The following is a 23,921-nucleotide window of genomic DNA, read 5'->3' as shown; positions in this document are numbered from 1 at the left end:
AATCAAAAAGTTTGAGTAGAAAATTCCAATTTTGAGTCCTATGCTGCGTGCTTGTTTTCACCATGTGCGACGTCGAATCCATCGTTCATCACGTGATCGTCCTGTCCAAATCTTGGAATGTACAGTGATCTAGCCTCGACCCCCTGCCGCTGTCGCGTCGTCCACCGTCGACTGCCGGCTCAACCGCAATCAACGTGCCGCTCTCCCGCGCGTCGGCCGGCGTGGGATTCCAACCGGATAGTGGGTGGAATCCAATGAATTCGATCGAAAATCGCCGAATCCGCCGCGCGACCACTGGCGGCTAAATCGTGGTCGATTTCCGATCCAAATCGCAGTTGAAACCTTCCTCGGTCGGTCTCCGATCGCGATTTGGTCGGAAATCGACCGCGATTTGGCCGCTCAGTGGCCAGTGGCCGTGGCGGATTCGGCGGTTTCCGACCGAATTCGTTGGATTTCGGCCACTATCCGGTCGGAATCCGGCGCCGACCGGTGCGCCAGCGAGTGGCGCGTCGATCGCGGCCGAGCCAATGGCGGGCGGTGGTGGCCGGATGGCACAACGACAGTGGCTAGGGGTCGCAATGTCGCGCACGGATCGCATATTTTCCTATTGCGCAGCATAGCATTTCTATTCAATTCTTACAAAGATCACGTGCCAATCCAGAGAGAGGTCATGAGATTTGCTAATGGGTATTCAAAAAAATGATAATCCCAGTAGCCACATCTCTGGGGGTGGTCGGCTCGGTCCCACGGAAGTTTCCCACCGACCACCAGGATAAATCGGGGAGCGCATACGGCGGCCAATCCAGATGTCCAGCATCCTTTGATTGCGTTCCCCATTTGGAGAAAAATTCCTGCAAATACGCCGTAGCTGGGGATCGAACCGTAAGTCCCTGAGTTACAATCCGAATGTCCTACCGTTGCACCCCCCGGGGACGCTAATGGGTATTCAAATATCCATTGATTGTATATTTATTATCTTATTTAGCTATCCAATTATTAGATATTTAAATGAATTTAAATATTAAACATTTAAACGAATACGGAGTCGAATTTTGTACCCGATCCGTTTGAGCCGGGAGTTTTTAGTTGAGATTTGGGACGTGTGAATTGAGCAGAAGCCCTTATTTTAGCCGATCCATTGCTGGCAAGGCTCCCTCCCACCGCCGCCGCCGCCACCGCCATCCGTCTCTCCTCTTCCTCTGCTGCGACGTCACTGCTTAGGAGTCAACGAAAGCCCTTCCATGGCGGAAGTTGCCCCGGAGAAGCCTCCTGCTCCAGCTGAGGTCAGATTATTTGATGCACGATCTCTTCTCCTTAAATCTTTCCTTCTTGGTATTCAGACCTAAAAGGAAGGCGATCTTGAAATTGTGCTCAATTTCGAGTTTTTTTTAAAATTTTTTATTTTATTTCCTGTGTTGTTTGCTTGTTTAGTTTTAGCTTCGACCAAGTTTTATCGTGTACGTGATGAAATTTGTGATGTTATAAAATTGTGGAGTGATAAATCGTTTTTTTTTCAATTTTTTTTTTTTGGCTTGGAAGTAAACTGTAGTAATAGTCGCAAATATGTATTGCGACTAGGTCTAGAACGTATAAAAATAGTTCCTTTCTAGGTGTAAGCCGATAATGGCACAATTTCACTTTATTGGGAGTTGAAAAGTTAGAGGTGTAATCGATGATCTTATTTACATTGTCATGATGAATGGCAGAGGCTGATAACATCTTCTGAAGTAGAGGATGAAGGTGAAAGGTAATTTAGCTGAGGGGGAAAAATACAGCAAACCTATGAATGACAGAAGATGAGACGAAACATGCCAGTTTTTTTAGTTTTCTTCTTCTTTTTCTTACGAATTGAGTGAATTGTTTGCTTCCTTTAACTTTTCTAGCACTATATTTCTAGATCTAAGATTGCCTATGGTCTAATCATATTCAAAATTTCAAGACAGATTTTGTTGCAGTATGCAGTCTTCTGGTCTTGAAGATTTTATTAATTATTTTGATTTCCAGCCCTCACGTTGAGTTCTGATTTACATAGTCTTAAGCTCTAGTTTGTTGGTATTCAGATCCTAGGAAATTATCCTTGTCAGTGATATGCTTAGGAAAATTATTCATTCTAATAATAAATCAAGATTATGTTTCAATTCATGTTTGAATAGTTAGCAAGAAGTTTGAAAGATTTGATAATTGTATTTCTGTTTACTACTGATATAGCCTTGCATAAAGCTGGATGATAAGATTGATATAGTTGACCCCCTAACCCTAAATATCTGAGACAAGCACGGATTGATGATGATGATGGTGATGATGATATCTATTTGTTAGACAATATAAATTATAATTATATTTCTTCTTAAGAATCACACTACTTAAGACCAAAACAAAGATCAAGAATAGATAGTGATTGGAAAAAGGAATACTGACGAAATCGTTAGCATGAACTAATTTTTAATATCATTATTTAGAAAAAGTCAATCTCCTTTTAGATTTTGTAATCTCATGTATATTAGAAAGTGAAATTTATGATTTCTGAAAATGTGAATTCAATTCTGATGGAATCTTGTTTTGGACATAAGACTTTGCAAACTACATTGACATGGAAATTGAAAATTCTTTTTCAAAGTGAAGATTCTCATAGGATCCTTAAAACATAGAATATGTACTAAAGAGAATAATGCTCCTTGTGTATATTGGATAAGGGTGATCATGTTCTCATTCTTGTTCTCATCAAGGAGTCTGTTGATCAGTGCTTCTTCCTCAAAATACACAAATCAACCCTGATTTTTAAATCCATCTAGGAACTTTATTTTCTTTTTATAGTAAGATGACACATATTTAGTTGATTTAAGGAAAATAAAACAAATAGGGATTTATTAAACCATAACCATTTTGATTAAGAAAGACAAATCTAACATATTGAAGATTACTGAGTAGTACATATTAGCTAAAAAATACAAAATTATCAATGCAAGTATAACCCAAAGGCAGATAATAATAGCATTCAACAAGGATACCATCTTAACATTATTTATGTAATTTAAGTAAATACTTCAATTCTGATCCAAAAGTGAGTCAAGACACTATTTTATTAGTTTTGATAAATATTTCTTTGGTCAATGTGAAAAATATTGAGCTCTGATCCTTTTTGAAATTAGCTTCATTTGGACAACACTTTGCAGAATAAACTTAATCTCTTAAATGGTTTTTCTGCCCTCTATTGTTAATTTTACCACTTTTTCTATATTCCTTATTTATTGCCAAGTTTTATCCTAGTAATTAGCAAAGCAAACATATGACTGACTTTTATTACCTTTTCCCGTTAACTTTTCATATTCATTTAAAAAACCGAACATTACTCCCTTGTAGTTAGGCTGCATTTGGCGTGCCCATGGTTTTGTTTCATTTATGTACCCATGGCATTGTTACATTTTGCCTAAATGTGGTTAACAAACTAATTATAACATGTGAATAAGCTTATTTAAGCATTAGTTATATGTGATTTTTTGAGTTGTCTTTGTCCGTCCCTAGCTATGGTTTTTAACAAATCATCCTATTCCGTTCCTTCTATACAAAATAATATGTATACCCTAAAACATAGATGGCTAGTCATGAAGTTAATGTCATGGCTAACAAATGGCCTTAGTCACAAGACTTTATACAAAACAATAAGCATTGCTCAATGGATAATCATCAAAGAGTACACAATGTGATGGCATCATAGCATTACCTATGAATGTGGCATGTGGCAAAAGGTGAAGACACTCACCCCGGGCGACCCTCAATGTCAATCCCACATCGATTTGAAAGGAGTAAATTATGGTGACCGAGCGGCTTCTTCAGGTGGGAGGGATTTTATTCCCCAAGTGATTGTTCCCTCGGGAATTCGATCTCTGCTCCCATGTAGCAATCTACCACTTGAGTACCAATTCAGCTATGCCCGTGGGAGCTAACATTACCTATGAATGGGCATAACAACAAAAGAAATTGAGTCCCAAGTATCAGGGTTGACTATATGCATTATTGTTCTTATCACGCCATCGATCCCCATATAAGGCATCAATTATAGATGCATGTGATACGAGATTAATCACTGGTGGGTGAAAAACAGTAATATAAACATAATCAACACAGGTAAATATAATAAATTTGAAATTGATTATGGTTTATGTTTTATTTCCAATCATTTGAACTAGACAATGTCAGAACTTGTTTATTTTCTTCTCCTCTTTGTTCACTATTTTATTCAATAGTGTATGACTATATTTTCCAATTTCCTGTCTTGTAAAATATAGCAATATTCACTTCAAAACATTAAGAAAACAGATCTGGTTGATGTTTCCATTGAACAAACACCTCAGGAGAATACTGCCGATGCCAGTTTAGGGGAAATCATTGCAGATAACTCTAATAAGACCCGTCCTACACCTGAAGCAATTACAGAAAACACTAGTGAAACTGCTGTCTCCGAATTTGCTGAGCAGAAGGCAGATGAAACCCCTGCCGCAGAGGAAGTCAGTGCTATTGAAAAGACCACTAACGAGACTACAGAGGAACAAGATGCTGAAGAACAGGAAGCTGAAGAACCAGAGATAAAGGTATTTCTGAATATTTGCAATCAGCGTTTGCATGTCCCTAAGACAAATAAAAGAAGGGACTCTTAACAAAAGTTATAACGGTTCGATTTACAGATTGAGACAGCACCCGCTGATTTCCGCTTCCCAACTACAAATCAAACAAGGCATTGCTTCACTCGCTATATTGAATATCACAGGTGAGATTCTACTATTCTAACTGTCTCATTGCTGTTGATAGAGGATGAAATGATAGATATTGCTTCATGTGCGGTGATGGTGTTTGACAGGTGCGTGGCTGCCAAGGGAGAAGATGCTCCTGAATGCAATAAATTTGCCAAATATTATCGCTCACTATGCCCGAGTGAATGGGTGTGTAATCCCTTTATCCTTTTGTATTTGCAAGTCGTTATACATCTCCTGAAGAGTTATCATTTGCCAATGAACTTGTACATGATATACTTTGCTAATTTTTGTAGGTAGAACGATGGAATGAACAACGAGCAAATGGCACTTTCCCTGGCCCTCTGTGAACTGGGTTCATAGATTCTGCAACAAGAGAGTGGGGGATGTTAATCAATAATGATATGGACTTATGAGTTGTTAAAACTCGTGTTCTAACAATTCGGCCTAAACTTTCTTTCCTCAACGAGTGCGGTTGTTCCTCATGATAACTTTGTATTATTTATGTCTCTAAAATTTCAATAATAATAATCTCTTGATGACAATCTATCATTTGGACGCATATTCTGTTTTGATATTGTTCAAGTCGCCCGGGGCATGATGCAACGGTAAAGACATATGAGGGATATCTAAAGTATTACAGATCGAATCTCATGTGTTTGTAAGATTATGCTTTTTGATGGGAAAATATGGAACACTTGTGAGTTGGATCATAATTGAGTATTTAATTGGGAAAAGCATGGGTCAAGCCATGCGAATTTACCTTGGAAATTAAAATTTTTGTGTTAATTGATTCAAAGAATTGGAGACTTAGTTTGCCTACTCATTAGTGCTTGAGAAACCTTTTGGCTTAGGTTTACTTGGATGGAAAATAAGAGGAAACAGGAGGGAGAGGTTTGCCTAAATTTTAATTATATACAATTAAGGGTTTATTGAGAGATAATATAATCTTGGGCATAGTTGAATTTGTTACGATGAAACAGATTTGTTGAAGTGGATTAGGACTGTTGGTATGATGAATTTCATGGATTAAAAATAAAATAACCAAGTCAAACTATTTTTTTATTGTTTTTAAGGACGAAACCTAACTCTAAAAGTGCAATATAATAAATCTTTCTTTTTAACTCGATTCAATTCACATAACTACATTCCTCATGACATTCATCAATGCTATTCTTAAGCAAATTGATTTAGAAGTAGTAAAAGAGGCAATAATTAATTAAAAGCATTTAATCAAAATCACAAGAATCATTCCCATAACCGGAGCTAACTGAGCTGTAAATGAACAAACAACTCAAAAGAAAAATATGTGAAAATACACAAAACAAGCTGACTTTAAAACCCGAAGCCCTTTTTTTTAATATGTGACACTTAAAGCACTACTATTAAACTATTTAAATATAATTTAAAAAATATATATATATATATTAAATGATAATTGATAATCATATATAAACACTCACCAAGCAAACAGCTGGATCATTCACATTTCACTTGCATCTCTGGCTGTACTGTACTGTACTACCCTTCCAAACGGCTAGTTGGACTTTTTGTCACAACGTTCGCTTTGCTCGTAAGCGTACGCCGTCCGATCCCAATCGGACGGTTGACTCTCCCCCGCTTCCGACGCGGAAACAGTTGGTCAAGTCCTTGACGAATTGTAACGCGGAAGTTTGCACTCGAAGGAATCTCGCTATAGCAGAACTACCGTTGGATTTATTGATCGGACGGTCGACAGTGATGGAGCATGCAAAGCTTCGTAACGGCACTAAGGCGGTGTGCTTGCCCGCTAACGTCGCCGTCGAATGCGAAAAAAAGAAAGAAATAAAATAAAATTAATTTTTTATTTTTTTTTTACTGAAGTAGCTTCGTTTCCCTTTAAATACCCCTCCCGCAAACCGCACACCATCCCCATCTCTCGATCGTGTTCCTGATCTCGATCTCGATCTCTCGGCGGTGGAAATGGCCTCTCGCTTCGCCTTGATCGCCGCCTTCGCCTTCATGTCGCTCGCCGTGGCCGCCTCCGCCCAGGGCCCGGCCGCTGCCCCGGCGAAACCTCCCGCTGTGGCCCCGGTGAAGCCCCCCGTTCCGGCTCCCCTGCTTCCTCCGCCCTCCGCCGCCCCAGTTACTCCCCCAGCCTCGGCGCCCGTCTCTGCCCCTCCTGCCGCCGCCCCTGTCGCCAAATCGCCCGCTCTATCCCCTCCCGCACCGCCGACCTCCGCCCCCGCGGGCGACATCAATCCGACCGCGCCGTCGTCCATTGCCAGGTCCCCCGCCGCCGCTCCCACCTCCCCGCCTCCGTCTGCTAACGGCGCGGCTGCCCTTTCCTTCAGTTGGATCGCCTTCGCGGCCGTCGCCGCCCTCGCGATCTAGGTCCACTCGGCGGTTGCCCCTGGCGATGTCCACTGCGAGCCCTTCCATCGTTTACTCTCCCTATATTTTTACACTTTTTGTCGATGATTATTTACATTGGTTGTACTCGTTTATCGCCATTGCTTTGTAAAATTCTTTCATCTGTTTTGCGATCCTTTTTGGCTCCGATCTGGTTCTATTGCATTGTTCATCCGTGCAAAAATTTATGGAAAAGATATCATTGATAAATTTATTACAACTACAAAAGAATCATTAACGAATCAAATTCCCGATTCCGATGTCTATTTTTTGTGATCTTCCTTTCCGGCGTCGAGATTCATCTCCACCTCCTGCTTCACTTCATTCACCTGCAATTTTCCTGCATTTAATTTCGAATTCTTTTGCTCTTGAAATCGAAAGATGAAGAATAACCTTGTTGATGATGTTTCTAGCAGCTTGGGCCTCCTCCGCAGCTTCCTTCGAGACCTGCTCGCACCAGCAGCACCGCGTCCTTCAGCTTGCTCTCTTCCGGCAGCTTCTCCGCCACCTCCGACGAGACCTTCTCCACCACTCCGGCGATCTGCTCCACCACCTCCGCCGCCACCTCCGCCGCATCCACCGCCTTCTCCACCTCCTCTTCTATTCGCAGCAGGGCGGGCCACCCCTTCTTCCACAGGGGAATCAGCAGAGCCAACGCGGAGCCGATCAACCATTTCGCCCTGCCACATTTGGGTTTAGCTAAATACTTCCGACAATAAACCAACAACAATCACACGAACCAAGACGAAAAGGACGATCGAGGAGGAACAAGTCGAGGAAGAAGAAGAGGCTTCGGCTTCGGCTTCCGTCCGGATGATCGCTGGTCGTCACTACGTCCGCCGCCGCCGGACCACGACGACGAGGGCCGCCAATGATCGATCCTGCCCGGCCGTTGGTTCCGCGCCATAACAGAGAATCCATCAGGCCGACGGAGAGGAGGAGCCCCGCATCGAGAGTAAGATCTCCATCCTCTCAATAACTGCATCATCTTTACTGCTCACTACTTTCGATCGAATGAATGCAACAACATCCATGTTTATTTATATACGATTCAATCAATACCTTCGCGTGCTCGGCAACATTATCAAGTGCGTTTGGAACGATAAGATTTCCAAATTGCGCTGTTTGTTGTTATGGCGTGAAGGGAAGAGTGAGATGCAGGAGCACGCCATAGGCCACAGTGTGCTCTGCTCCTGCAGCTGCACGAGAAAATGAGGGCAGAAAAAGCTCTCTGGGCCCTTTTTGGTTTCATTAATTTGCCTTGTTAAGGAGAGGAGTTTGCATTGCAGCTTTAGTTTTCTTTTAGTTGGAGCAAAACGTTTACGTACACATCATTATTGCGTCTATATGGACTCATTAGAAGGCTTCTTTTACCTTGTCGTATGATAACGTGTGTAGATATTAGCAGATTTTGGATAGGGGAGATAAGGTGGCAGATTAATCTAAGTGCATCTATTGGATTCATTTAGCAATAAGAACCAGGCAATTAGGATTAATTAGAATTTGAATTTAGGTTTGATGTGGGGGTGCGGCTTACCATATTGGATGTTGACGTGCGAGAGAAACTATACCTTCTTATGGAGGTTTTGCCATCTCAATTTGCATCCAGCTCAATCGACGGGGAGATATAGCACCGTCGTACAGTTGACGTCGTTCGAATGGTCAGCGCGAGTCTCATCTATCCTTATCCATGATAATTAGTGATAATTTTATATTGGAGCCCCAACTATTAGGAATGATCAAATATATAGGTTGGTGTCTTGGGATATAGTTTGATTAGGATGGAGTGCAGAATTATAGAAAAGATAAAGATTCGAATTTCGACTAATATCTTCTTTCGTCATGATCAATTGTACCTTCTTGATTTACCTTCTCACAGATAATCGTGAAATCGACCATGTAGAGCCACTTCAAAAGAAAATATAGATCGGAAGGGTCTGGCTCGACATGAATATACCGTCTAATTAAAATTTTTAAAAATAAATCATATTTGATAAGATTTTATATATATACAGAGTTTCGAAATATTGCGTGACGAGTTTGTGCACGCCTGTGAGTGACACCGCCGATCCACCATCGTTGCCGTCGATCTCGTCGTGCCGTCCAACTACTGCCGGGGGCCTGTCGATCGACCCACAATCGTCGCGCTTCTCGTCGGAGCTTCATCCGGCGTCGGATTTCGATTGGATAGTGGTTAGAATCTAACGTAATTTGATCGGAAACAGTTAAATCATGCGGCCGGTAGTGGTGCGGCCCGATTGCGGGCTCGATTCCGGCGATCGGAGTCCGAGTCCTGACCAACCGGAAGGCGACGCCTGCCAATCGCCTGCCAGGCGATCATTGGATTCCGATGGATCGGGCGGAACACTGTGTATTCCCATATTTGAACGGTTCAAATTTGGTGCGCAATCGCATGATGGATGGTGGATCATGTGTCGCTCACGGACACGTACGAATTCGTTGTGCAGTAAGATTGAAAGGGCATAATTACACTTGAATATTTGAAGAATACATTAGTTATAGTTCAAATTCAATTTAATAAATCTAAGTTTATTAATGAGTTTTAAATCAAACTCAAAAATTTTGAACTCGATAAAAATATGATAAATCTAAATTCATTATTGATTTTGTAATAAATTTATATAAGATTGATTTTTTTAAAAAAACTTAGTAGAATAAATAGGATGTGAAACAAAAGTGGAGGACATGTTTATATTCAAAACAATTCTAAAATTACATTGGTTATGATTTGGATTATATCTGATGAGTCATCAGTAAATTTTAATTAAAAATTTATCAGTGAGTCTTAGCCAAAGTCACAAATAACCTTTATTTGACCTATTCGAATCAATTCATTCCTAAAGGTCTTCCAGGCCCCATGTTCTCTAACTTTTATTTGACACACATTCACAACTAGACATAGGTTTATTATATTTATTCAACAACTACATTAATGTATTTTTGAGGTTCCCTAACTCTCACAATGCCCCAATCTTTAAAAATGCATTGATTTTGGTTCGATTGATTCAAATAAATTAATTTAGATGGCTATTAATGACTTTTACTCAAAAATGATTCAGCAAATTCAATCCAAATCATGATCCATAAATTTTTGAAACTTAATCATATCCTCCCACCTTAATTCCACACTTATTTATCGAGTTTTTGAAAAAAAAAATCCAAACTTACATACTTTTATTATAAAATCAATGATGGACTTAGATTTTTTACATTCTATCAACAATAATATCAATATATTTTTAATAATCTTACAATTCTAATTATATTCAATATTTTAAAATTTGGATCTTGTATCACCATCACTAATGGATTTAAATTTCTCAAATTCAATCTAAATCAAGATCAATATATAATATTAAATATAACTGTCCTCCATTTTTATATATATTTCAAAGAAGATAAATAATAGTAAATTGACTTCGGTGTCTTGAGTCAAAAGGATGGATATTTTTTAAAAATGTATATTTAATAAATATAAAATTATAGTATGCAATTAGAAATTAATGAAAGTAACGATATCATATAAATTTATAAAATATAAAAAATGTATATTTAATAAATATAAAATTATAGTAAAAAATTTCTGTAAATATGTTGTAGTTGGGGATCGAAGTAATGTACATATCATATAAAATTGTATAATATAAAATATAGAATGCTATTTTGGAAGATATTTTGTCCATTTAACGATCTTATAAAATACGATTTACACAAAAAAAAATGTGTCGATTAAGTACTTCATCAATTAGCATAAAAGTCAAATTTCTAGAAGTTTCCTTTAAAATGCTGAAATCATAGGCATGCCGCTCTCTCCATTTCTATGACTTAAAGAAATCCAAGTTCTAGATTTAAAAATTATCAGATTTAGATAGAATTTTGAATTGAATCCAGATTGATTTAAATTTAGAATTTATAAAATTTTTAAGATTGAATTAAAATTTTTTAAAAAATTAAGATATTTTAATAGAGTATTAATAATGATGAAATATTAAAATAAAAAATAAATTATAATAAAAAATAATATTTTTTTTAAAATTATTTTGATCCTATTTGATAAATTGATACCCTTACCCAAAGGCAACATCACACGCCAGCTCATGCATCATTCGCCGTAAGCTCAAAGGAGCCTTTGCCGTTTCATTCCCTCTTTCTCTCTCTTCCTCATTTTCTTCGTCACCGTCGACTTCGAAAAGTCCACGTCCCACCTGTCTCAAAGTCAACCGTTTTCTAGATCCTGCCCTTCCCCTGTCTCTCCCAGAACAGCCTCCGATCGAACCATGCGCTGTCACAGCAATACACCCGCCTCCATCAGCCTTTCCATCGAGCACGATGCTGTTCCCTGTCGTAAGCGAACAGCGAATCGACACTTGCTCCCCTTGACGAGCTCGGTCAAAGTTTCAGCACCACGCCACCACTCTCTCCGTTCTCGTCGTCTCTTATAAGAGCTCTGTTTTCTTGTTCCCCCTTGTTTCCTCCATTCGATTCCACCGATGGCGTCGCCGAACCACCGCCCTCTTCGCCTGGCGGGGATCGCGCTGCTGCTGCTGCTGCTCCTCCTCCTCCTCCTCCCTTTTTCGGCCGCCCAGCCGTCCTCCAACACTCCCAACTATGACAACTTCGGCGGCTACAACATCCGCATCAACCCCGCCGTGGCCGCCCTCGTCATCGCCTTCATCTGCGGCTTCTTCTTCCTCGCATTCTTCTCCGTCTACCTCCGCCGCTGCGGCGGCAGCTCCTCAGGCTACCTCCCTTCCTCTGGCGCCGCCGGCGCCGCTCCCGCAGCGAGCGGCCGCGCCTCGCGCCGCGGCCTGGACCCCGCCCTGCTCGCCTCCTTCCCCACAATGTCCTTCTCGGAGGCGCAGGGTCACCGGCAGGGGAAGGGAGGCGCGCTTGAGTGCGCCGTCTGCCTTTCCGAGTTCGCCGGCGACGACACCCTTCGACTCCTCCATCCCTGTTTCCACGTCTTCCATGTAGACTGCATCGACACCTGGCTCGATACCCACGTCACCTGCCCGGTTTGCCGGGCGAACCTCGCTGCGCCGGTGATCGAACGGCGGCGGCGAGTCTTCCCCTGCAGGGCCGGTCGCGGAGGAGGAGCCGGATTTGGAGACCGGTCAATGTCATCCGATCGAGTACCGGAGGTGGCACTCGACGGGTCATGAAGGAGAGGAGGTGGACCGGCACCGACTGCAGCTGCCCGAGCACGTGAGGAGGGAGATCTTTTCGACGGCGGCGGTGGAGCTGCGCAGGGCTTCGAGCGTCGCCGAGACGCGACCGCCGATGATCAGGGGAGGAAGCGTGAGGCGGGAAGGGGCACGGAGCGGGCGATGGGGATTCCTCCTGCGGTCGTTCTCGGCTCGGCGACGGCCGGAAGCGACGCCGGCGGAGGGGCCCAGCAAGCGGGTCCACCCTTCTTCCGAAGCTCCGCTTTCCCCTAGATTAGGAAACGCAGGGGAGAAATCCGAATCCGCTAGTACAAAATCCGAAGCAAAGTCCAAACCCGCAAAAGCCCAAGAGACGGTACCAGAATCCGAATCCACAAAAAAGGCAGAAGCGGAGGCGGAGGCGGAGGCGGACGTCTTCAACTGCATCCACCGCGACGGATCGGGTTTAACGTTGATAGTGTCTTCCATTTCTTCTTGTACGAGTAGTTCGATCCGAGTTTTTTTTTTGTAAAACACCCAAATGTTTTGTAAATAGAGTATTTGCCTTTGGCGTGTCGTTTGGGCATAAATATCGATAATATTTTGGAGTTCAAGTCAAAATCTTGGGTTGGTCAACGGAGATGTTGTATTCCATTTTGTCGTGCATTAAAATATTATTGCTTCTAGAAACAAGAAGATGGTGGCTTCTTTCTAGAAGCCATCCAGAAAGTTCTTTTTTTGTGTTAACTAACATGATACGGCGGTCAAAGGATTAATCAAAGATTATCTTAGTAAAATATGTCTAAAATTTAAATCATCGTGGAATCTCAAATAGAATAATAGAAAGATGAAAGAAAGAAGGAAGTAAAGATAATGATGAGATTAGATTATAATCCTGAGAAAGTCCCTTTTTATCTTATATAGAGAGAAGCTCGAAGGAAGGAGATCCCTCTTGTTTTTTTGTGATCATCATGTACATTCATATTGGTAATGGCTGTTGTATCCTTTCATTCGCATAGGAGATCTGGAAGTCGACAACTCAGGAGGTTGACGGCTTGAGAGGTCGAGAAGTTAGTCTAGCTCAAGAAGTCGGAATACTCGACAGATTGAGGAGTTAACGACTCGGGAGATCGGCACTCGATAGGTTGACTCAGCTCAATCAGTTGGAGACTGTTGACATACCATGTGTAGTTTATGTTGACTAACTCTTAGATCATACCACATGGACCTTGAGTTGACCAAGTCAAGAAATCTCCTACACGGATTCTTTGTTGACTTAGTCTAGATTTACCATGTGGAGCTTTATTTACTTCCGCATCACAAGTATTCCCTCAAATCTAGTTAAAGGAGGTGAGATTCTAATTGACTGAAGTGTTGGCGTCTAGGATCGGAGAAGTCCTCCATTGTTAATAGCAAATAAAAATATGATTTTGTTAGAAATGAGATGGATATATTAAATCTGAACATAGCAACTATGTTTGGGGTAGAGGAGATGAAATATCGTTCCTTGTTTGAGATAGAGTGATTAAGCATCTTAGTCGGAGATCAACGGATGGATTAAAGCTCCGTTTGGATAGACATCACTTATCTGAAACAAAGTGATTAGGCATATTAGTTCGAAACTAAGGAATTGAAGCTCTACTTTGATAGACGTTCTCTATCAGAGACAAAGTGATTAAGCATCTTGGTCTGAAACTAAAAGATTGAAACATCGCTTGGATAGACGTCCCCTGTTCGAGAGACAGTGATTAAACATCTTGGTCTAAGACTAAAGAATTGAAGGTCCGGTTTGATAGACGTCCCCTATCCAAGACAGAGTGATTAAGCATCTTGAGACTAAGGGATTAAAGCTCCATTTTGATAGATATCCCCTATTAAAAACCACTTGAAATCTTTTTATCTCACGAAATCGAAATATAGAATATTCACTTTGAATGTGAGGCTCTTGAAAGCTGAATACTCATCGGAGGCTAGAGTTGGTTGCGTGCACAAGGTTGACATCACAATCATAGGGACTGAGATAGAGAATGAGTTGATTAGGATGGATGTTAGGTCAATGATGACACGAATGACAGAGTGGTTAAAGTAGATGGAGAGGAGGCTGAGCACAACACCGACTTGGAGGGGCATGAGCAAGATGTAATGGATTTGGAGAATCATGTTGGAGAGTTGGTGCACATCGACGACCATGTAGTTGACAATCTTACCTACGTACGCCATGGGATCGGTGGACAGACTAGGAGAGGTGGAGGCCCTTGTAGTAAAGGGAGGTGATGAGGTGATGTGGCCTTCATCACTACAAAATTAATCCCAATTAGCGACCGAAAAATCGGTCCCTAATCGGTCGCTAAATCCGTTTAACGACCGATTAGGGACCGATTACAAAAATCGCTAAATAATTCGTCGTAATTCAAATTAGGGACCGATTTTAGATTCGGTCGCTAATTAGCGACCGAAATCTAATTCGGTCCCTAATATTAGGGACCGCACAAAATTCGGTCTCTAATTTTAGGGACCGAATGAATATTTCGGTCCCTAAAATTAGGGACCGAATTTGTATTCGGTCGCTAAAATTAGGGACCGAATTCAAGATCGGTCCCTAATATAGGGACCGAATTCAAAATCGGTCCCTAATTTAGGGACGGTCCCTAATTTAGACCGATGTTAAAAATCGGTCGGTAAAATTATGATTTTTTAAAAAAATTTTATTTTCCCATGATTTACATACAACCAACATTTTTATTTTAGGGACCGAATGAATATTTCAATCCCTAAATTTAGGGACCGAATTCAAAATCGGTCCCTAATTTAGGGACCGAATTTAAAAAATCGATCCCTAATTTAGCGACCGAAAGTTAAAAATCGGTCGGTAAAATTATGATTTTTAAAAAAATTTTATTTTCCCATGATTTACATACAACCAACATTAAAACTCTTTCTCATGCAATCTATAATTTCAAATTATAATTGAATAACATTTCACAAAATTATGAAAATGATAAAAGAAAAATAATTTATATTGAATTTTAAATTGTTCATACACGATGAAAAGACTTCTTGCCTTAAGGCGCTCAATAATTCATTCCTACACTCTCTATCAGCTCCGTTGGATTCAACCTTTTTAGCTCGCTCTAAAATTTCATCACTATCCATGGTTTGAAGTTGCTTCTTGCTCTTTGTATGGAACTGCACATCTTCATTTCTTCTATATTCTGATGAATGCCAATAAGAAAATAGTGGGAAGATTCATTTCCAATGATGGCCCACGGATCAATGTTTCCCAGGTTCACACAGAAATTTTGAAAGCAATGTTCCACCAAAGGGATCTACACGACATATGTCTGACGAGCATGGTCCACCCTTTAGTCCAGTTCTCAGCACTAGTAAAGTCTTACTTTCATTATGATATAAAAGTTTCATTGGAGTGCCATGAATGGAAAACTTTTTGCACATTAAGTCTCTTGCAATGTATCATTTCAACCTGCATGACAAAGAACCAAGTACAGGAGCATCATGATAGTTTTCCTGTGAAACAAAAATATCTCCTACACAACTTCAAAAGCACATGAAAGAAACGATCAGGACAGTATGCCTAAGTGAAGTAAACTACATCAGAACCCCTTGTATTTTACAACAAGCAAAAGTATTCATTTACTATTCAACCTCACAACAAAGAAAAATAAATGCTGGAAAAAAATACAATCTACAGCAAAGAAAAGGCAATGACCAAGTTACAAAAGCATCATTCTTTGCAAATCTATTACTAACAATATCAACCTCACAACAAAGAATATACCCAAACAACTAGACTTGCCAGCACCTCAGAAAACTTGCAATCAGGCAACCCAATTACGATATTAATAAATGTATAAATTAAAGCCAAACATGCAAATTTCACCACGTAAACTTTGATCATATTTATTAGGCTATTTGATTAAGGCATTAACTGCTGAAAAGGCATTAACAGCTGTGATTGGTTCAATTTTTTTTATGACGAAAAATTAATTCATGTTTTATTAGCAAAAGTCCAATTTGATTTGTTTGCATGAGTTCATGAGATCCAGTTGTGATTGCCAACATGAGTCACACATATGTCAGCTTATTCTAAGCTAATTAACAAAATTTTCAGCATTTATTATCGTTATAGCAGTTTGGTGATTATCAGATTCAGAAAAAAAATAAAGCTGTTATTTATTGAACTTAATCAACAACAATGAGGAGATTGCATGCAAAGACATTATGAAGTAGCTAAAGCGCTAATTAAGAAACATAGGGTCAAATTTTTACCTTATGCAGATGTGAGAAGGCACACTTGAACAAACAGCCAATTCACTTCTTGGAACAGATCAACGTGAATCTCTGTCACACAGATGCAAAACAATGCTTAGAAACTGTAGAATTTTAACAATATTAAGTGCTAACTAAATGGATAAAGACAATGCAGGTAAATGTAACAAAATCCAACAAAACTGCAAGTGTATTTAAAGGAAAGCCTTTTTATCCAACAGATACTAAAAGCACTTTCATGTATCTGCAAATGAAAATTTGAAAGAACTTCCAGAGTCAAATATTGAACAGAGTCAAATTTGAAAGGACTAAGATTAAGGCTATTTATATAGGCTCGATTAATTAGCCCTAATTAAGATTAATGAAGAGTAGTCCTATTGCAATCTTCCACCGACCTTTTTGAAGGATGGAGTGGAGGAGGTGGAGTGATCCACGGATGATCCCTGTATGTTGTGATTCGTTTTAAAATATGACAACTACCTTTGCCATGGAATAAAAATTTAAACCATACTCAGAAGTACTACAAAGTTAATAAAACCTTCCAATATAAAGCATGAGACACTGAAAAAAATTAGGCGGTCGGCTGCATGACCGACAGCTCACCCGTCGGGACCGCAACCGCGCCGGAGGAGATCACGCCGGAGGAGATTGGAGGATAAAAGACTTACCCTGAGACGTTGGAGACGCAGGAGGAGAAGATCCCGTGCGCGCTGGAGGAGAAGATCTCGTGCGAGAGGGAGGTCGCGAAGAGGAGTTCGGAGAGGCGCCGGAGACGCCGGAAGAGAAGATCTCGTGCGCTAGAGGAGAAGGAGAAGATCCCGTGAGGGAGGACGCGGAGAGGAGATCGCTAGGGCTCGGTATCGGGAGAGGAGAAAAGTAAGGGCTCGGTATCGGGAGAGGAGAAAAGTAAGTTCGGGTGGGTGGGAGGAAATAATCGAGAGAGGGGAATTAATCGATATTTAGGGACTGATTTATAATTCGGTCCCTAATTTAGGGACCGAATTATATATCGGTCCCTAATTTAGGAGAGATACAAAATCAATCATAAAGAAAAATAATTAATCGGTATTTAGGGACTGATTTGTAATTCGGTCCCTAAATTAGGGACCAAATTACAAATCAGTCCCTAATTTAGGGAAGGGAAAATTGAGCGTGCGAAAAGCGCGAGAAAAAAATTAATCGGTATTTAGGGACCGAATTACAAATCGGTCCCTAATTAGGGACTGAATTAAATTCGGTCCCTAAAGTAGCGACCGAATTGTAATTCGGTCCCTAATTAGCGACCGATTTGTAATTCGGTCCCTAATTTAGGGACCGATTTACAAATCAGTCCCTAATTCGATCCATATTTTAGGAGGGTGGGGGGAAATCGAGCATGAGAAAACAGAGAAAAAAAAAGTAATCGAAATTTAGGGACCGATTTTTAATTCGGCCCCTAATTTAGGGATCGAATTACGAATCGGTCCCTAATATTAGGGACCGAATATGAATTCGGTTGCTAAGATTGCTAAAAAAAATTGAATCCTCTATTTAATATTAATTTTACCGACCGAAAATTAGAATCGGTCCCTATTTTAGGGACCGAAAATTAAAATCGGTCCCTAATTAGGGACCGAAATGAAATCGGTCCCTAATTAACGACCGATTTTACTTCGGTCCCTAAATAGAGCTCGTTCTCAAAATTATTGGAAGGAGAAGAACGGAGACAGAAGAAAAGAGGAGATCGGAAAGACCTAATGGGAATCGCGGCGCACGGTAGTGGAGCTGCGACGCAGTGCGGAGGGCGGCGGTCGGCGATTGCGACAGCAGCAGAGGGCGTCGGCGGGCTGCGACGCAGTGCGAAGGGCGGCGGTCGGCGATTGCGACAACGGCAGAGGGCGTCGGCGGTCGCGGCGCTGGGAGAAGGTGCCGATCGTGCGAGTGCGGCGTCGGCTATGGAGGAGGAGGCGGCTTGGTTTAGGGATGGCAAGGTTTAGGGCTTCGCTCGACCTTTAAATCGCGCTGTCGTGATTTTCTCTCCAAGGAAAGCGGAAACCGCTCGCGCGATCTCCGTTTTTTTTTTATTTTTTTATTTTTTATTTCGAGTCTTAATAGTCAGAGATGTTTGGTGCAGATGAAAATATTGTTGAAGATTCACTACAAAAAATCCAACAAGATGATAGAAAAGTGCCCTTTATAATTTTCTGAACCCCGATAAAGAGCTTCTTCCAGATGACAAAGAGATCATCTCAACCTCTTTGTTAGTTTTTTCACGTATGACGTCAAAATGATTCAAGCAGAGAACCTCACTCTGATGATTCAACTGTAGAAATCTACTTTGGACCAAAGAGCAACGTTGAAGCTTTCTTCTCACTATCTTCTCGTGACATGGCATAGTTGATCATGTAAAGAATAATATATACATGTCAAAAGGTTCACTAAGAGTTACCCTACAGTGAGATTCCTCTGATGCATACTTTGAGCCCCAAATCGAATAATTGAAAAATAAAGTAAAAAATGAAGTAAAGTTGACCATGAGATTGGATGATACCGTAGATGACTATCTCGAGAGAGTCTCCTTTTACTTTATATAGGAAGAGAAGGTCAAAGGACATACTTCCTAGAGAGAACCCCAAGGGTCACATCTCTCTAAAGGGTTCTCTTATAACTACCATGTCCTTTCGTATTAGTAACTACCATTGTGTCCTTTCACATAAGAGATCGGGAAGTTGGTAAGAAATCGGGAAGTCGGTGACTTAAAAGATTGACGACTCGGAAGGTCAGAAGTTGGTCTGGGTTGAGAAGTCGGAGTATTCGATAGGTCGAGAAGTCAACAATTCGGAAGGTCGGAATGTTCAGCAAGTCGACAAGTCGACAGATCGACAACCTGAGAGGTTAGAGTGTTGGGCAAGTTTGAAGGTCGGCTCAACTCGATCTATCAGAGACTATTGACACATCACATAAAGTCTTATATTAACCAAAGTCATGGATCATACTCAGATAAAAAAATCTCTTACTTTTCTGTAAAAAGGTGGAATCCGTCACCACAGGGACTCCACACGATCGACCCCATGATCATTTGTGAGGAGGTAAATCGAGAAACTGCAGTTGATCATAACGAAGGAAGATATTGCTCGACTTCGTCAAAATTTAAATCTTTATCCTCTTCTATAAGTCTATTTTATCGTAATCAATTTAGTTATGTCATATAGGGAAAAAAAATCTCCTATAGACGGGACATGAGTTGCTAATCTGATTCTTAGTTTGTTTAAAAAAAAATCCAGCTAATTTTGCGGTGCACCAGAGACAGGATTGCGTCCACTAGATTTCATCGGTATGATATGATTACACTATAGAAACAGCAGACAGGATGGAGAACAACCCGTGGCACATCACTTAACCAGACAAAAGCTGACACGCAACCCGTGAACCCTCCACTCTCAGACAACACCCTATGCATCACTGAAACCCTAAACCACCAAATTAAGCATAGTTAATTGCAGAGCTCCCGCGCGAACCCCAGGCGGTCGTTGGCGGTGTCCACCACCACCCTCAGGTTCTGCTGCTGCAAGCTGGCGATCACGTTCACCACGGAGTTCACGTTCGCCGGCGCCGGCGCCATCGCCAGGCACGCCAGCGGCGTCGCGCTGCTGTGGATCAGCGTGTTCTCCACCGGCAGCACCAGGTCGAGCCCCTCCAGCCGCAGCGTCACGGCCGGCGCCGCGGCCACCTCGTCGGTGCTGAAGCAGGTGTCGAACGCCCCCAGCGAGGTGTACCCGCTGGACGCGTTCACCTGCCGCCGGAACTCGTCGCGGATAGCCGCGTACGCCGTCGCCACGAACCGCGTGATCACCGTGCCCGAGTCGACCACGGTGCCGGCGCCGGTGGACGGGTCGAAGACGAACGAGTCGGGCGGCACGGCCACCAGGACGCGGCCCACCTTGACCCCGACCAGGTTGACGTAGTACAGGGACGGCCGGTGCGGGTTCTTGAGAAGGGGAGTGAAGCGGGCGCTCTTCGGCTGGCCCACTGGGCCTAGCCGGAGGGAGCCGGAGAAGTAGTAGGACTTGAAGCTGGGCAAGCAGTAGGAGAAGACGCCCTGGTAGAGGTTACCGGATTGGGAAAGGAGAGACATGGGGCCGCGACCTAACCCTAAAAGTCCCTGCTTTGGGAGATTGGCGGCGGCGCCGTCGACGGAGTTGACGCATCCGAAGAGGTAATTGGGGAGGACGTCGGAGTCGAGGGAGAGCGAGTCCTGGACGAGGAGGGCGGAAAAGGAGGAGTCGCCGCCGTAGGGCTGAGTGAAGGCGCAGGGGCCGGAGGGGGCGGCGTCGGCACAAGACTGGCCTTTGAATTGGGGGCACCAGGAGGAGGAGCAGGGGAGCGGAGTGTAGGTGGAGGAGTTGGCGGGGAGAAACTGGGAAGCGGCGGCGGGGCAGGAGGCGCAGGGGGAGCAGGGGGCCCAAGCGACGTCCGCGCCAGTGTCGACGGCGAGGAGGAGCTGCTGCGGAGGGGAGCCGATCTTAGCGCGGAGGACGTAGGCGGAGGACTGGAGGACCTGTTGACCGGAGGCGATGGGGACGGAGGTGCGCTTGGAGGAGAGGAAGGCGAGGCGGGAGGCGTCGGCCGCGCGGGCGAGAGCGAGGGCGGAATCGAGCGGCGAAGAGGAGTGGCGGTCGGCGGAGTGAAAGAGGCGTAAATCGGCAGCGTGGGAGGCGGCGGAGAGGTGGAGGAGGAAGAGGAGGAGAGGGAGGAGCTGGGAGTGAGGAACGGCCATGGCGACTGATCGAGCTCGCGACGCGTACCGTGTGATGAGCGTCGTCACTGCTTTTATAGGCATGCAGAGACGTGCATAGCCAAAATTACATAAACACCCTCCAAAAACTAATAATTGCATCTCAAAAGTTCATAGCAGATCCGATCTGTCTTCCAAGCCAATCCATCCCTGTTTCCTGTTCTCTTCGATGCAGCTCTCTTTCAGATCACGAGCCCAACATTATCTTCTTCATGTGCAAGTGACAGAAAGACACGATACGTTTCACTACTGCTGAAGACTCGATCGATCGAGGTAGATCCATGCAAAGTAAAAGAAGAAGAAGAAGAAGAAGAAAACAGCTCGTGTCAAAGTTGTCCCTTTCTTCAGTATTTAAAAGTTTTTTTGTCTTGTCTGCATTATTCTGAGTCTGCTTTAATTTCCGGATGATTCCATCTTCCTCGTGGTGCTCGATGGAGTCGAGACAGGGAGGAGTCACGGGACTCCTGTTCCCTGGAGAATAGCCAATCTGGGTGTTTGGTCAACAAGATAGAACATGCATGCAGATCTGAACACTCAAGGATTGGATTCTTCTTCTTCTCTGTTCTTTCCTGCTAGGTCATGCATAGTCGTCTACTGCACTGAGACTTACTGACTTAGACATTTTACACCAATATGAAAGGCTTTCACAGTCACAGTCCTTTTTACGAACACACCATGACAGTTTTTGGAAACTGAGCTTGTTCTCTAACTGATCCAAGAACTGGCTGGGATGATCTACGTACTGTGCATGGTTGGAACAGAACTACTGAAAATACAAGAATTTTCAGCTAAACTGATCTTGCATGTGTTTTCAGAAATTCCAGTTTAATTAATGAATCGCAGCACGAAGCCATGCAATTCAAACTTTTGTAATGTAATTGTTTTTAATATATTTAGAGCAGTACTGTAGTGATAACAGAATTTGTCTAAATGCAACTGATTAGAGCTCTGCTGTAGCAAATAAAACAAAGAGAGAAATGAAGGTAGTTGCAAAGTACAAAATAAATGAGCTTTGTTGTAAAATTAGAGGTGATGAACTCGAGCTAGGATCAACTGGCTCGCCTAACTCAACCAACTCGATCACTTAACCTATCTAACCCGCTCAAAAAATTTTCAATTCAGTCTAATCTCCATCATAGGTGATGCGGTGGAGACGACAGAAGTTATATGGCAGGATCTAGTCACACATAGGGGTCATGTGGCTTATTTAGTACTTGATCGACATGGACTCGTGATGTGTCAACAGTTTCTCATTGATCAATCCAATCCGACTTGCCGAGCCCCCCTTGATTTTTTGACTCGTCAAACACTTTGATTTCCTGACCTATCGATCTCCTAACTTTCCAACATGCCAACCTCTTGGTATATGAAAGGACACTACAGTTACTAATATGAAGGACATGGTGGTTATAAGGGCGTTCTTTAAAGAGGTGTGTCTCTTATGCTTCTATTCATAAGACACTAACTTTTGAGTTTCTCTCCATGTATAAGCAAAGAGAGAGAGCTCTTTAGAAAAGGTATCATCATCTACTATATCATCTATACTTTTACTTAGTTTTTTGCTTCATTTCATCTCTTCTTGAGACTCCATGATGGCTTAGACATTGGAGGAACCTCATCAAATAATTCTCAGTGAACCTTTTGACTCATGTTATTTTCTACATGATTGACTATGACACAATATAAGAAGAAAGTAAGAAGAAGACTTTGACATTATCGCTCTTTGGTCCAAAGTAGATTCATGTCGCTGCATTATCATAGTGAGGTTTCTACCTTGAACAATAAGTATGAGACATATATTGTTATTCCTTAATTTACTATTGAAGGTGAAAGTAATTATCTTTAACAAATAATTAAGACAAGTTGATCTCTTTTAAGAAAGTAATATATATATATATATATATATATATATTATTTATTTATTTTTATCACATGAGAAAAATAAACATTTTGGTGCTACCTGACAAAGCTAAAATATCATTCAAAATTGTGTCCTTATCTTAATAAACAAATGTAGGAAGGTAATTAGACCACATTTTTATTTCCCCCTTCAAATTTCTCTATTTTTTAAAGATACCTCCCGCCATAATTAAATCTCAAAATAAGCAAAGCAATACTATTGTTGGGGTGTAAATTGTAAGAGATTAAATCAAGCAAGTGAAATAGAATTATATTTTATTTCAAACCCTAAGGTTTTGTATTTGTTTCGCCTTAGACATGGAGATGCCCTAAAAGAAGGACGCCCTAGACATGGAGATGCCCTAAAAGAAGGAAGAAATTCTAAGTTAGTTCCTTCCAAGGTCAACAAACTAGCTCCCTTGAAGTCGAAAAGTTTGAATTGGGCGTCAAGATATATATACATATGTAATCTAACCATACCATTCTCGAAAAATCACTAAGTATCTATCTCTCAATGTTGAAGCTCGCTTTGAATGAAGCAAGTATAAACACATTTACTTTGTGACTCCAAGTTTGATACATTAGGAGAAGTTGATCTTCGTACTTGTTGTAGCAAGTTAGAAAATCTTAAAACTTATTTTCGTAGATCCTCCGGCA

The 23,921-nt window shown here is 41.9% G+C and overlaps 3 protein-coding genes and 2 pseudogenes across 4 annotated transcripts; 3 read left to right on the top strand and 2 right to left on the bottom strand.

The window, feature by feature from the left end:
* The first annotated feature begins 1,129 nt into the window (after positions 1-1,129).
* On the top strand, positions 1,130-5,128 carry LOC141836320 (uncharacterized). Of its 2 annotated transcripts, none has more exons than XM_074723786.1 (5): positions 1,130-1,283; positions 4,353-4,589; positions 4,683-4,765; positions 4,856-4,941; positions 5,049-5,128. In XM_074723786.1, coding segments are annotated over exons 1-5 (450 nt in total). In that variant the 5' UTR covers positions 1,130-1,241; the 3' UTR covers positions 5,051-5,128. The 2 variants fall into 2 exon arrangements, with proteins under 2 accessions (XP_074579887.1, XP_074579886.1); XM_074723785.1 differs by having other exon boundaries at positions 4,856-4,937; positions 5,045-5,127.
* Positions 5,129-6,673: 1,545 nt separating this feature from the next.
* LOC141836571 (uncharacterized) lies at positions 6,674-7,359 on the top strand. Its single transcript, XM_074724078.1, has one exon. The coding sequence runs from the start codon at positions 6,711-6,713 to the stop codon at positions 7,119-7,121; it is 411 nt and encodes a 136-aa protein (XP_074580179.1). The 5' UTR covers positions 6,674-6,710; the 3' UTR covers positions 7,122-7,359.
* Positions 7,360-7,391: 32 nt separating this feature from the next.
* On the bottom strand, positions 7,392-8,141 carry LOC141836570 (uncharacterized; annotated as a pseudogene).
* Positions 8,142-11,643: 3,502 nt separating this feature from the next.
* LOC141836518 (E3 ubiquitin-protein ligase ATL6-like) lies at positions 11,644-12,998 on the top strand (annotated as a pseudogene).
* A 6,893-nt stretch (positions 12,999-19,891) lies between these two features.
* Positions 19,892-21,350, bottom strand: LOC141836634 (aspartyl protease 25-like). The gene has a single exon (XM_074724141.1). The coding sequence runs from the start codon at positions 21,345-21,347 to the stop codon at positions 20,064-20,066; it is 1,284 nt and encodes a 427-aa protein (XP_074580242.1). The 5' UTR covers positions 21,348-21,350; the 3' UTR covers positions 19,892-20,063.
* Between the last annotated feature and the right edge of the window lie 2,571 nt (positions 21,351-23,921).

The sequence above is a fragment of the Curcuma longa genome, chromosome 10 (assembly GCF_044706935.1).
Source record: "Curcuma longa cultivar G26 ecotype Majalengka, Jawa Barat chromosome 10, ITB_CL_G26_1.1, whole genome shotgun sequence".
NCBI classification, from domain to species: domain Eukaryota; kingdom Viridiplantae; phylum Streptophyta; class Magnoliopsida; order Zingiberales; family Zingiberaceae; genus Curcuma; species Curcuma longa.
Note: the sequence above shows the minus strand (reverse complement) of the source record. Positions and strands in the feature narration are given on the sequence as shown.

Excerpts from the sequence above, each read along its gene's own strand:
- LOC141836634 (XM_074724141.1), bottom strand. The coding sequence starts at position 21,347 with ATGGCCGTTCCTCACTCCCAGCTCCTCCCTCTCCTCCTCTTCCTCCTC.
- LOC141836571 (XM_074724078.1), top strand. The coding sequence starts at position 6,711 with ATGGCCTCTCGCTTCGCCTTGATCGCCGCCTTCGCCTTCATGTCGCTC.
- LOC141836320 (XM_074723785.1), top strand. The coding sequence starts at position 1,242 with ATGGCGGAAGTTGCCCCGGAGAAGCCTCCTGCTCCAGCTGAG. Across the intron at positions 1,284-4,352 it reads AGCCTCCTGCTCCAGCTGAG|GAGAATACTGCCGATGCCAG; the intron begins GTCAGATTATTT and ends CAAACACCTCAG. Across the intron at positions 4,590-4,682 it reads CTGAAGAACCAGAGATAAAG|ATTGAGACAGCACCCGCTGA; the intron begins GTATTTCTGAAT and ends TTCGATTTACAG.